At 45.1% G+C, this 12,675-nt stretch overlaps 1 protein-coding gene across 5 annotated transcripts in view; it reads right to left on the minus strand.

Annotated features, from left to right (window-relative positions):
- KIF6 (kinesin family member 6) overlaps window positions 1-12,675 on the minus strand; it is a 388,723-nt gene that overhangs the window by 82,994 nt on the left and 293,054 nt on the right. For all 5 annotated transcript variants that reach the window (XM_058733812.1, XM_058733811.1, XM_058733813.1 and 2 more), the window contains one exon: window positions 5,701-5,756. In XM_058733812.1, the coding sequence (XP_058589795.1) occupies window positions 5,701-5,756 (56 nt within the window). The remainder of the gene's footprint in view (window positions 1-5,700; window positions 5,757-12,675) is intronic.

A 12,675-nucleotide genomic window follows, 5' to 3' on the forward strand; every position in this document is an offset into this window, starting at 1 on the left:
TACTAAACCTCATCTAAGTTAATGATTTGAATTCTCTCATGTTTTCTGAAGCATCTCTAAACCCACTCAGTTGGAATTGTACGGAGCCTGAAAATACAATCCTGCTATTCTATTTTCCGAACCATTGAAGATGATGGTTGAAACCCATATGGGACACTGAATCCTACCAGAGCTGCTTCAAGTCCACAGTGTATCTTTCTGCAAACCAGAAAAAATCATCCCTTCCTAAGGGCAGACATAACCCTGGGCTGGTGCATATGGAAATGAGAGCAAGGCTGGGTTTCACCCCACTGGCCCCTACAACTAAGCCCCAATATGTACTAGATGACCCATCATTAATCATGTTACAAAGACCCTTTTAATCTTGTTGGGCTGTGTGTGCATGAGCTAGGAGGTTGTTTGAACCTTTCATTGGGCACACTAGATAAAGGCCAAAGATTCAGGAAAACTGAGTAACAGCTGAGTGAAATTTCAAATGTGGAAGAAAAATTCAAAGTCAGAGAAATCTGAATTTATGGAAATATGAAACTGTATTTAAAGGTTTTTGAGTGGGGAGTGCCTGGGTGACGCAGTTGGTTAACATTTGACTCTTGGTTTTGGCTCAGGTCATGATCTTGGAGTTCATGAGTTTGAGCCCCATGTCAGGGTCTGTGCTAACAGTGAAGAACCTGTTTGGGATTCTCTCTCTCCCTCTCTCTTTGCCCCTCCCCTGCTATCACTTTCTTAAAATAAAAAAATAAATACACTTTAAAAAGTTAAATAAAAGTTTTGAAATTGGACAGAAATGGAATTTAATTCCAACTTGGTCACTTAGCAGGCAACCTCACTGAAACTCCAATTTCTAAAATCCACAAAATAATGATAATTCACTAGAATTTCACAGACTCTAGACTACCTCAATATTAAGACTCATCTTCATTCCAGAAGTTTGTAAAATGTGAAAAAAAAAGGCCAGGTGGGATGGCCAAATGTATCTTGATTTCAGAGGTGTTAAGACTAAAAACTGTGATCTAGAATATACAATATATGGTAATACCCCTGTCCCCCCTATGGGTAATGGCTCTTCTTTGAAAGGATTAAAGGAGATAGCATATGTCATGTTCTCGGCATAGCACAGTCAGTGCTCAATAAAAGGTGGAAGCTGTTGTTGGGGTAGTTGTTAATCGGAGCTAGTGTCAATGAGTAACAAAAGAATACACTTAATTCAGGTCTTCAGAATCTAGCAGAATGACCTGGATGTCATCTTTCCCCTACTCCCAGATAAGATACTAGAAGCCAACATGCACCAATAGGTCTAGAAGTAAACCTCAAGAGAAGATCAAAGCACAGAAAATGCACACAACTGAAAATCTTCCTATTTGTTCTGCTGATGGAGACCCAGATCTGAGGAATGATTTTCCCAATGCCCAAATGTATAAGAGAAATGTTTAAATTTTTTTAAAATGTTTATTTACGCTTAAAAGAGAGAGAGAAAGAGCAGGGGAGGAGCAGAGAGACAGGGAGACACAGAATCTGAAGCAGGCTCCAGGCTCTGAGCTGTCAGCACAGAGCCTGACTTGGGGCTTGAACCCACAAGTTGTGAGATCATGACCTGGGCTGAAGTCAGGTGCTTAACTGACTGAGCCACTCAGGTGCCCTGAGAAATGTTTTTTTTAAGAGTGTTGTTCAAATGGTGGGTTGGGGTCCTTTGAATTTGTAGTACAAGAAAAACCTTCCAGAGTGTTTTGTTAGTTTTCTAGTGTTTGGTTTTCCCCCTTACCTCCCGCTATAGCTACTTCTATTACATTTCCTATGATTTCTGAATTGACTACTGATTGGCTTACTAGTGAAAACCCTTCTGTGGAGCATCTGGTGACATTAGTTTTCATTTAAGCCTGGAGAGGTCAGTAGAGGATGAAGAGGTGCAAAGAGGTGCCAAGAGGTGCCAGTCAAATTCTTTCACCTGCCTCCAAAGCAGCTGGTTCCTAGACTGGTCTAGGAGTGGGACTTATGCCAAAGAACAGCCCTTCAATTGTTTCTTGTTGCCAGAGACAATGCTGCCAATCATAGAACACTGACATAGAAGAACGAATTCCAGAATACTAGTAAGTGAGAAATGGCCTGGTTGATGCCACTGCTTCTAACACAGTCTCATTCTTTCCCCACAGTTTGGGCTCAGTAGCATTTTTAGAGATAGGATGAATGGAAGCAGGGTGTATGTGAATGTTTAAATGCACAGCCCATGTGATGAAAAGCAGTCTAATGCTCTTGTGTATGGGACAGGGAAATACAGTGAAGATAGCTCTCCTACACCAACAAAGACTCTACCTTTTTTCAGGGAGATCTTAAATTGGCTATTTCTTCCATTTCTGATTTCAACTGATTCAACATCAGAATTGATGCAAATGGTGTACAGAGAAGGACAGAAAAGGACTTGTTGGCAAGAGTGTATCTACCTAGTTTGGGGTGGCTTATTATAAGAAAAGGAAATAATATGGAGGTTTTGGTTGACTTATGCCATGTAAAAATTGGATATTATGTGTTTACACCTGAATTGCTAGCCTCCAAGAATTTTGATGATGAAACTTGAGTGGTAGTTCTTGATCACAATGTCAGAGAAAACCAGATTACCCAGGAAGACAACCTAATAGTGACACGTGGGCTGGTCGATCTGTAGTTCACAAATACAGCTTTCATTTCCTCTCTGCAGGCCAATTCCATGTGCACTCCACAGCATCCCATTCCTGCCCTGGGGTCCAGAAGCAGGATGTGGCACAGTTTGGGTGTGGAGCTGAGTCACCATCCCACACATGTGATGGTACATCTGTGCCAAGCTCCCACCTCCTGACTCTTACATTCACTAAGTCTAAGATTCCAGTCACTGGGGACTGAAAACTCCACTTGATTTAATTTCTCCTTAGGAAAAATCCACTTAGAAAGGTCATTAATATCCTGAAATGTTTCCTTCAATACTGCCTTGGAGATTTTAAATTTAAATGTGTGTACAATTTCCACGTTATACTTCCTTAATCTTAACCTTGTCAGAACATGCAGTAATGACCCCATGGTGGGCTACTTTTGGGGTTAAGCACCATGAGAGCTGGTTCAGTAATGAGGCTGAGTCTCAGTGATCTACTCACTGGGGCCCCCTTGGATCAAGAACACATTTGGAAGATGGGTGGCCAGGGGATGGGTCTTAGTCTGCTCTTTGCATAAAGTAAAGTAAGAGTGACACTGGCTTTATTAGGACCACTAAACTACCACTTTATTGGTAGCAGCGAATACTTGAATCTCAACATTGGTATGAGCTCTGCTTGTTATGATCCAGAAAAAAAACAAAGGTCCACTTGCCCAAGGTTTCTGCTAGCATATCTGGACCCTTTGTGTGTCCAGATCATCCTCTCTGAGACATGAATTACAGCCATAGGGCAGCCTCTGACTTCCCTCCTCTTGAGAGGCAAACTGGATCCATGAACATATGATACTGGACCAAAATTATGGAGAATTCAGAATTATTTGTGATAACAACCTGTACTCAGAGTGAAAAATTATATTAGTGTAGGTCATTGGTGTCTTTCATCATGAGTCTATTTCATTAGTGTTGGAATGAACACTTTGGTTTTACTTTGGTTTAGTGAGTTAGATATTTTTCAAGAGCAAAACTTTGTATTACTTTTGGGGGAAGAAGCAGTTTATAAAAGGTCTTTCCCTCTTATCTCTCCAGGGATGAAAACAGACCACTGGGTTCTTTTTTTTTTTTTTTTTTTTTAATTTTTTTTTTCAACGTTTTTTATTTTATTTTTTGGACAGAGAGAGACGGAGCATGAACGGGGGAGGGGCAGAGAGAGAGGGAGACACAGAATTGGAAACAGGCTCCAGGCTCCGAGCCATCAGCCCAGAGCCTGACGCGGGGCTCGAACTCATGGACCGCGAGATTGTGACCTGGCTGAAGTTGGACGCTTAACCGACTGCGCCACCCAGGCGCCCCAGACCACTGGGTTCTTTGAGTCCCACAAGACTGACGAGTTGGCCCTGGATATGCTGAGGCCTGCTCCCCCTCCCTTCCTTTCAGGCCACCCAGCTGGGTGGGCCAGCACAGCCCTGCTTCTGGGACCAGGCTGTGCCCCAGCAGGGTCTGCTTTGCTTGAAATCCTGGCCCTGTTGATGGGGTACTTATCTAGAACCAATTTCCTTATTGTTTTGGCCACTGACCCCTCTGAGAATCAGACAAACTGGGGATATTTTCTCCAGAAAAATGTACGTACCCTTAATGCCAGTTTTTTCATGTAGTTTCAGGCATTTGGGAATCCAGGTCAAGAAAGAAGTGTGTAACCTTTTTTTCTTGCCAGGGATCCTTCTGGCAGTCTGATGAAGCTATGGACCCTCTTTCAGAATGATAATTTTTAGGGTGCATAAAATAAAAAACTTTGGATTTTAAGAGAAATCAGTTATACTGAAATAGTTATCAAAATTTTTAAAATTTTTGTGATACAAAAATATCAATATGATATACTTTTATATAAATGCATGGAATTAAAAGATCTAATGGTGAGTCTAATAACTACCATAATTTTGAAGTACTGATGAGCATAAAAGATATTTTATGATATCTGCCACACTGCAATTCTACTGGTAGTAGGTGTTGCTGGTCCTACTGGGCTTGGCTGCCTATGACATCACTGTCACTGAAGGTATAGCTAAATTGCAGTTAGAGTTTGGTGAAAGCAAAGGCTCATTCCGCCTCATCTCCCTCCCCCATCCTAGGTCCTAGAACTTAGGTTGAGAACTCCTGAGACTCTAGAGATTTTCTGCATGGTGCTGGGCATGGCTCAGGGCCTGGCTGCCTCAGGTTGCAGAGGAGAACATAAGCCTCCTGTTTGGTGACTGAGTGCCCAAGGCCATTGTAATTTTCCATATTCTGTAGGAAAAGCCAAAGGGGACACTCGCGGCAGCTTCTGTCCTCACTTATGGGGGAAGGGAGGTGGAGACAAGAGAGATGCAGGAAGTCAGCTGTGATCAGGGAGGTAACTTCTGCTTTCTCAAGCAGGAGGCAAAGGCACAAGGGGTCCCTCTCCAAAGCTGTCTCAGCCAAGGAGATGGGTCCCTGGGTATCTTCTAGCTTGGGATGAAGGAAATATTTTCCTATCATTTTGATAAAAATACAGGGCACACTTTTATTGAGTTTGCCTCCTGCCATAACCTCATCTTTCCAGGAATTCTCACCTAAGTGGGGAGCCCTGCTGGGCTGCTTGTGCCCTGGAAAGGCACAGAGACTCATTTTCCTTCTCCTCTTCCTACTGGCTTACTGAATGGTGCCGAAAAATGCACACCTGTGCCAAAAACACTAAGTCTAAGCTTGGGGCAAGGGGTGTAAAAGTGTTTCACAGCACTTGAAAATACAAAACATTACTGTAATCTTGCCATTATGACTAGTTGAGCTATTGTTAAGGAACACTAGGGAAAAGCAAAACTTTCTCATTGGGATGCTAGAGCTCAGGCCTGCATGAGGATGAAACATTCAAGTTCAAGATGAAAGAAAACACTTTTCCTGATGGATGGTAGGAGAGATGACAAACTTCCAAGGAAAGGCACTTTCAGAGCGGCTTCCTTGGCAGGGGTCTCTTGAAGCTAGGCTTCATGGTTATTTGGAGGCACATCATGACCTGATTTTCACCAGGAAAATGGTCTGTGAAAGAGGCTTACACAATATCATCTGCTTACCAATTTTACTTCTTGTTTCATTTATACTTTCTCCCAGGGCCTTTGCTTCAGAAAATCTGGAGAGGACAAAAAAAAAAAAAAAAAAAAAAAGAATTTAACTTTTTCTGTTCATTTCAAATTATGCTTTAAAAATAATAGATTCCCGAGAACTCTCTAAAATAATTTAAAATGTTATGGAAAGATATAAAATAGAATTTAAATAAATGATATATATTAGCATTAAAAATAGAGATAAAATTCATATTAATTACTGGTATCATGAATTTTTACTTCTCTATCCACCACGGAATTTTCATTTTCATATTCTGTAATTTATGACTTGCAATTTTGAGTGTTTTATGATGCAAGGGAACCAGAATAAAGCATGGCTGTAAGACTTTTGTATGCTGCTGTGTTCTATTAATCATAGTACCAAGATCCTATAGTTGTAGTCGAGAATGCATACTTACTATAACTTAAATTACATTTTTTTTTTCTGAGTGTAAAGTAATAGATCAGAGGCTGGCAAAACTATAGCTGGTCATGAGACACATCCAGCCTACCGCCTATTTCTGTAAATAAAGTTGTACTGGAACACAGCCACCAGCATTCATTTATATATTGTCTATGGATGACTTCATGTTGCATTGGCAGAGTTGAGTAGATGTGACAAAGACTGTACAGCCTGCAAAGCTAAAAATATTTACTAGCTGGTCCTTTACAGAGAAAGGTTTCTGACTCCTGTTATATGTGATGTTTAATCAGCTTTTGAAAATATGAAAAGAAGAAAAAAATCCCTAATAGCCCCTACCCAGAAATTAGCACATTTTGAGCTCCAGTCAGTTAAAAAAAATATTTTTTAATGCTTATTTATTTTTGAGAGAGAGAGAGAGAGAGAGAGAGACGGTTAGGGGCAGAGAGAGAGAGGGAGACAGAGAATCTGAAGCAGGCTCCAGGATCTGAGCTGTCAGCACAACGCCTGATGTAGGGTTCAAACTCAAGAACCATGAGTTCATGACCTGAGCCGAAATTGGACGCCCAGCCGATTGAACCACACACGTGCCCCTCCACCCAGTCTTTTTTATACTGTTTTGATATAGTTAAGATCATACCATGTATATAATTTTGTGCTTTGGTTATTTTTCACTTAGCAGTATAATATAAGTCCTTCCTCCTGATATTAGAAACTTGTCCATTATCTTTGATGGCTGTCTACTAGTCTACCAGGTGTTTGTGATGTTTTACTTAATGGTTCCTACATATTTTCCAACAAATATGCATGAGATGCTACTGAGAGCCCGACTTTGTGCTGGGGAAGTGGTATAGGACATGGCTGGCCTATGTGAGAAATATGCAGTCTGGTCCCCAGTACATGGTGGACCCTTAAGAAATGTCAGTCTTTCCCTTCTTTTCCTTTCTGCAATGAAATTTAGGGGGGGCAACGGAAAGTCTATGAAACAAATCTGCAATATGTGGCTACAGTAAATCATTATGCTATTGTGGATGACACTGGCCAAGCCAGTGGCGGGGCCTGTCTATGAGTGGAGAGTAGTCAGGAAAGCTTAATGTACAAGGTAGGATTGACCTGGCTTTTATAGATGCTACCCACCATCATGCTACATTAATTGTCAACACTGGGTCAACTTGATTTTAACTATCTCCTCTCTCTTCATTCTCTCCTCACCCCGCAAGTCTTCCTGGATCCTAGGAAATCCCAGATATCATGTTATTTTGTGTGTAAATATTTTGGTTGCATAGGATTTTGTTAGAGGAAGTGGGAAGAAGAGGACATTCAAGGCGGGGAACAATGCAAGCAGAGGCTAGAGTGCCACGGCGGCTCTGTGCTTGATGGAAAAGTATGAATTATGTCACTGCTATTTTCCAAGTCTGGCTGCTTGGCCTGTGACTGCAGACAGGAAGTTTCCACGGAAGGGAACTAAATTGTCTCTCAATGTTAGGTTTCTTGGGACTCTGCCCCAGCTCCCTTGTTATGGTGTTTAGGCTCATCATAGATTATGCATGTGCTCTTTTCAGGTAGGGCCTGTCACCTTCTGGAGAGAAGTGCAGTCCCTTTTGATGCCATTCAGATGGAGTTCGGGTCAGCAAACATTCATAGAAGTCACCGTGCTGGGCCCTGTAGGCTTGCACTGGCCTGTGCCCACTGGGCAGACAGAATCTGAGGTGTGGTCCAGGCTGCTCAGAAGAGGAAGGCTATTTTCATCCTTCAAATTCTGCCAAGTGGAGGGCCTATAATTGTTTGACTGTTGGCTGTGTCCATCCCCAGCTCCTAGGATTCCACAGGGTTTGATAATCCTTCACTGCTCAGTGAGTGATTCCTCTTAGTGCCTGTTCCAGAGTTCACTCACCCATTTAGAAGAGTATCGAGAATAAGGAAGATGCGAGAGGAGGGCTGGGAAGCTGATGAAATCCATGTCAGTTCTGGAGGAAACAGGAGTAGAAAAAGGGGAAGATATCCAGGCAAACAGGCAATCTCCACAGCAGCTGTTCAGAGGAGCCCTGAAGGGCCTGGGATGGAGCCCCCTGGCCTCGACAGTGCCCACATTTGTCCAGGAGGGCATGGGGGGGGGGCTGCTTCGTGCTGTGGTCAACCCACTCCAAAGAGCGGCCCTGTGCCAGGGCTTGGCAGACACTGTGGGGGAAGCCACGAGCTGTTCCAGTCTCTCCCCTGAAGCCCAGCGCAGAGCTAATAAGGACTTTCCCACTGAAGAGGTGTGGGCTGAGGGCTGTCCTGTCTGCATGAGGCCATTTTCCTTCCACTCTGCAGTTGTCACTGCTCCAGGCCACCCCACCCACCCACATGTGTTCCTGATCTCCAGTTGTCAAGACAAACTCTTGACTAAGAAAGCCCAACCCTGAGAAGAAGCGGGGGTGGGGAGAGTACACAAGAGGCAAGAGAGATGAGAAAGGTGACCCCCCATTTCTGCCAAGTTCTTCCTTGCCCACCCGCATCTCCACACCTTCTCAGCCTAAGCCTCCCACAGCCCCACTGCCTCCCTTTCCTCTGGCCCCAGACTAAATGCTGATCAGCAGGAAGAGGAGCTCCCGACTCCCTCCTGACCCCAAAGAGGCACATTCCCATTAATGATGTGGCTCAGGGAACCAGCCTGTGTCCAAGGCAGCTGGAGCTGTGCTGACCTTCCCCAGGGCACGCTGCACCTCTGGACAACATCCTAAGCTCCTGCTCACTGGAGAGGAGGCCTGGCCTATGTCAGGGAGACTGCGCCTTGGGCAGGGCCAGGGAGAAGGCTCGGTGACTCAACCTGTGAGCCCCTGAGGGTCTCCTCCTCCTGGCTGGAGGCATTCCTATCCGGGAGTCGCTGGCTGCACGGTCCATTGTGCAAGGGCAGCATCGCCGGGAGGCTGGCAGGCTGTTCTATTTGCTGTGTAGAAAAATCTCTACCTCGGGGCAAGGCCTGGGCTTGGAAGGGGAAGGAATGCAGTCCTCCGACTGCTCATTCACAAGCCTGGCTTCCCGTGATGCCCAGCCTTCACCAATCCCACAGCAGCCACCATGCGCCTGGCACCGTGCTGGACACTGTCCGCAGCGTACAAACCATTCTCCTTCCTGGCTTCCATGTCAGCCATCAGCCCCCGGCTGCTCCTTCTCTGTCCTCTTCTGCAGCTGTTCCTTAGATGCTGGGAATTGTCAGGGTTTTGTCTTGACCCTCTCCCCACGTTACCTCTTCTCCCAGGGCACTCCACCTCACCAGTGTCTTCTCTTGTCATCCCCACAGACAGCTCCCATATCTACACCCCAGCCTGCTTTATTTCCTGACAAATGCATTCCAGGAACTGATCACCCCCAACGAAAACCCCTCCCCTTCCTCCCACCTTTCCTCATCTCACTGCCGAGTACTGACACTCACCCAAGGGCTCCCAGCCATGGACCTGCACCCCCTGCGCTGCCCCCCGCCACCTCTATAAGCACCTTTACACAATCCCGGAGTCCCACCCATTCCCATCTATTCCCCACAGTATTCCATCCAGCTTCATTCCTACTCTCCCAGCCTCAGAGAAGGAGTGGTCACATCACCATATTACCTCCACAGGCTTGTGTGGTTCCCTGCATTCATGCTACCTGCCTTCCGGTCATTTCCCACATTTAAGCCTGAGTGAGTCTTCTTAAATGCAAGCCTGACCTTGTTATTATTTGTCCGGCTTACAACTCTTCAAGGGCTCCCCAGGGATCTCAGGACAAAATCCAAATTCCTTAACAGCGCTAACTAGGCTCTTCATGGTCAGGTTGGTGTGGACTCCTCCAGAATCTTCTCTCACATCCCCTTGCCTTCCTAGGCTGGTCCAAATGGCCTCAGTTCCATCAAGTGTCACGTGGGCTCACCTCAGGGCTCCTCCCTTTGCTTGGAACGTCTCTCTTCATCTGGCTAGTTTCTGCCTAATCACGCAGATTCGCTGGAGACGTCTCTTCCTCTGGACAGCTTTTGAGGGCCATGCAAGTCTGCAACAATGTCACCCCACATGTTCCACAGCACCTTGAACTTCTGTCATCACAGGTGCACTGGATCAGAATTGCCTGTTTGCTTGTTTTGTTCCCTTTTTCAATATTGTAAGCTCCCCGAGGATAGTGATCACATCTATTTAACACATACTTCTATCTCTGGAGTGTAGAACAGGGCACGTACTTAGTAAGCACTCTAGACCTAGCTGTAAAATACAAGGAGCAGCATGTGAGCAACACGTCACACACAGGCACTGTGTGCAATGTGGAGAGCACTGGGCTGGGGATCAGAGACTAGGACTCGAATGCCCTGCTGGATCTCAAGTTTCTTGTTTGCAAGATTAGGATGAGATGCCTCTCAGGGATGGCTTGATGTGGGAAGTACATGCATACAAACGTCCTTTGTAACTGAATTAGGACCACTGCCTGGCAGTGTAGGCACCCCCCTGTTGCGGGATCGACTGTGAGGTGGGATTGCATATTGGAAGCAGCAACTACAGACAGTAATGATGGGTATCATCTTCTCAGCAAATCAAAGGGTCAGAGAAGGGATCCTTTCAAGTCCATGGTCAAGGACACCTAAGACAGTTGCTAAGTTTCTCATCTTTAGGGGGAATGAAAAGTATCAGGGATGAGGTACAATCTTATGTAACTTCCAAGACCAGCTCCTGGGAGAATTCTATCCTGCCCTTGGTGTGTGTCAGACACACATACATCATTGCTGGGGGAGCAGCTGAGGAGGCCTGGCACCTGGCTCTGCCCCAGGCAGTCAGAACCACAGATAATTTGCTGGGGACCATGGGCAGTAGCTGCTTTAACTTATGGGCTAAGGGGAGGAGCTGGTGTTCATAAGCCACTCGGTCTCCATGAGCCTCCACTGTCTATTGTCTGTCATGTCAGCTGGGCTGGTTTCTTCAGGTCAGTGTGGAAAATATGTCACTGGAGGACAAGGGGTTCCTATGACACCTTTCCTAGTTTTCTTGTCTAGGGCAATTAACTTAATATGTTGATTATTCACAGAGTGAATATCCAACACTCTTCCCTGCCAGAAAGGAAGAATGGGCCTGCATCTACACCATTTCCCTCCTCTGTAGACCTGTCCCTGACATGGTACTTTGGCTGCCTCTGGTACGTTGCCATGAAGATCCACCTTTCATTTCCCTTAGGCTTTAACAAAACAAAACAAAACAAAACAAAACAAAACAAAACAAAAAAACAACAATATTTCTTTTTCTTATTCCATCTTGTTTCCCATCAAGATGGCGGTCCCTTCCCATCTTCATGGAGCTATTCCTTCCCTGAGTCTAGAGAAGCCTGTTGTCTAGCTTCTCCTGCTTCTAGGAAGGAGTTCTTGAGCAGTTTGCTTGCCTGCTAAGACTTCCCAAAGTCCATTTCAAAGTGCATTCTCAAGCCAAAGAAGTATTTTTGAGTACTGTTTTTGTGGCCAGCACCATTTTAAAAACTGTGGGAAGGCTGAGAAGATTCGACTCTAATCTCTGCTCTCAGGGTTCATAATTCTAGCTCAGGAGACAAGGTGTAAATATAAAAAACAAATGGAAAAATAATAAAGGTTAAAATTGAAGTCTAATAGGAACCAGGGAACTCCTATTTGTCATGGATGTTATTTCCAGATGGTGCCATGAGATTTCTCTCCAGCCTGGGTCTAGTTTTCCTATTGGTTCTATTCTGTGCCCGAAGGATCCAACTGAGTGAAGGGGCGCTTTTCTTGGTTGAGTTCACATTATCATTGCCTTTGTTTCCAATTGCAGTTAATCTCCCCATTTATTTCTTCTTTTGTTATTTAATGGAACTCTGTGACTGAGGGATTCAGTTTGTCTCCAAGATCTGCCACAAAAGAAAGTCAGCTGTGTGATGCCTGGGCGCTGGTGTTTGCTGACCATGGGGTCTCCAGCCTCTCTTCATATTATTATATACTATGAGGATGAGTCATGCCTGAAAAATGTTGTGATTTTCAATTGTAGTTGTCCTCCACTGAAAAATCCAGCTTAAGAGTTGGCTCGCACGCTCTAGTTCAGCAAAGGGTAAACATCCTATTAATGTGCCAATGTCTTGTTTCTGTTGTCACAGACAGGCAGCAGAACTGCCCCCTGCAGACCGGGGGCTAGGGCTGAGAGATGCTAGAAATTGCCTGGGAGGACAGCAAAGGGTCTAGGTAAGATGGGGAAGAAAATCTTTCTATGGAGTAACAGGGACGTGTATGTGACAGCTACTGCTCCACTCCTCCTTCAGCTCCAGCTCAACTCGCATTCTGGGTGATGAGGGATCAGAAAGGATCCAACAGTCCCTTCATTTGGGCTCAGAAACTCGCTGCCATGGATTAGAGAGGCTGAGCCGGCACGAGGCTCATACGTGGGGGCAATCAGTCCCAAGCCTTTCTGGACTTTGCCAAGGTGACCTCCCAACATCTGAACCACTGATGGCAGCTGCGTGATGTGGAAAGTGGAGAAGTCCCAGTCAGGCCAGGTCACTGGGTCCTTGTTGCCGGGGGCTACCTGAGA

Source organism: Neofelis nebulosa, chromosome 6 (assembly GCF_028018385.1).
Source record: "Neofelis nebulosa isolate mNeoNeb1 chromosome 6, mNeoNeb1.pri, whole genome shotgun sequence".
NCBI lineage: Eukaryota > Metazoa > Chordata > Mammalia > Carnivora > Felidae > Neofelis > Neofelis nebulosa.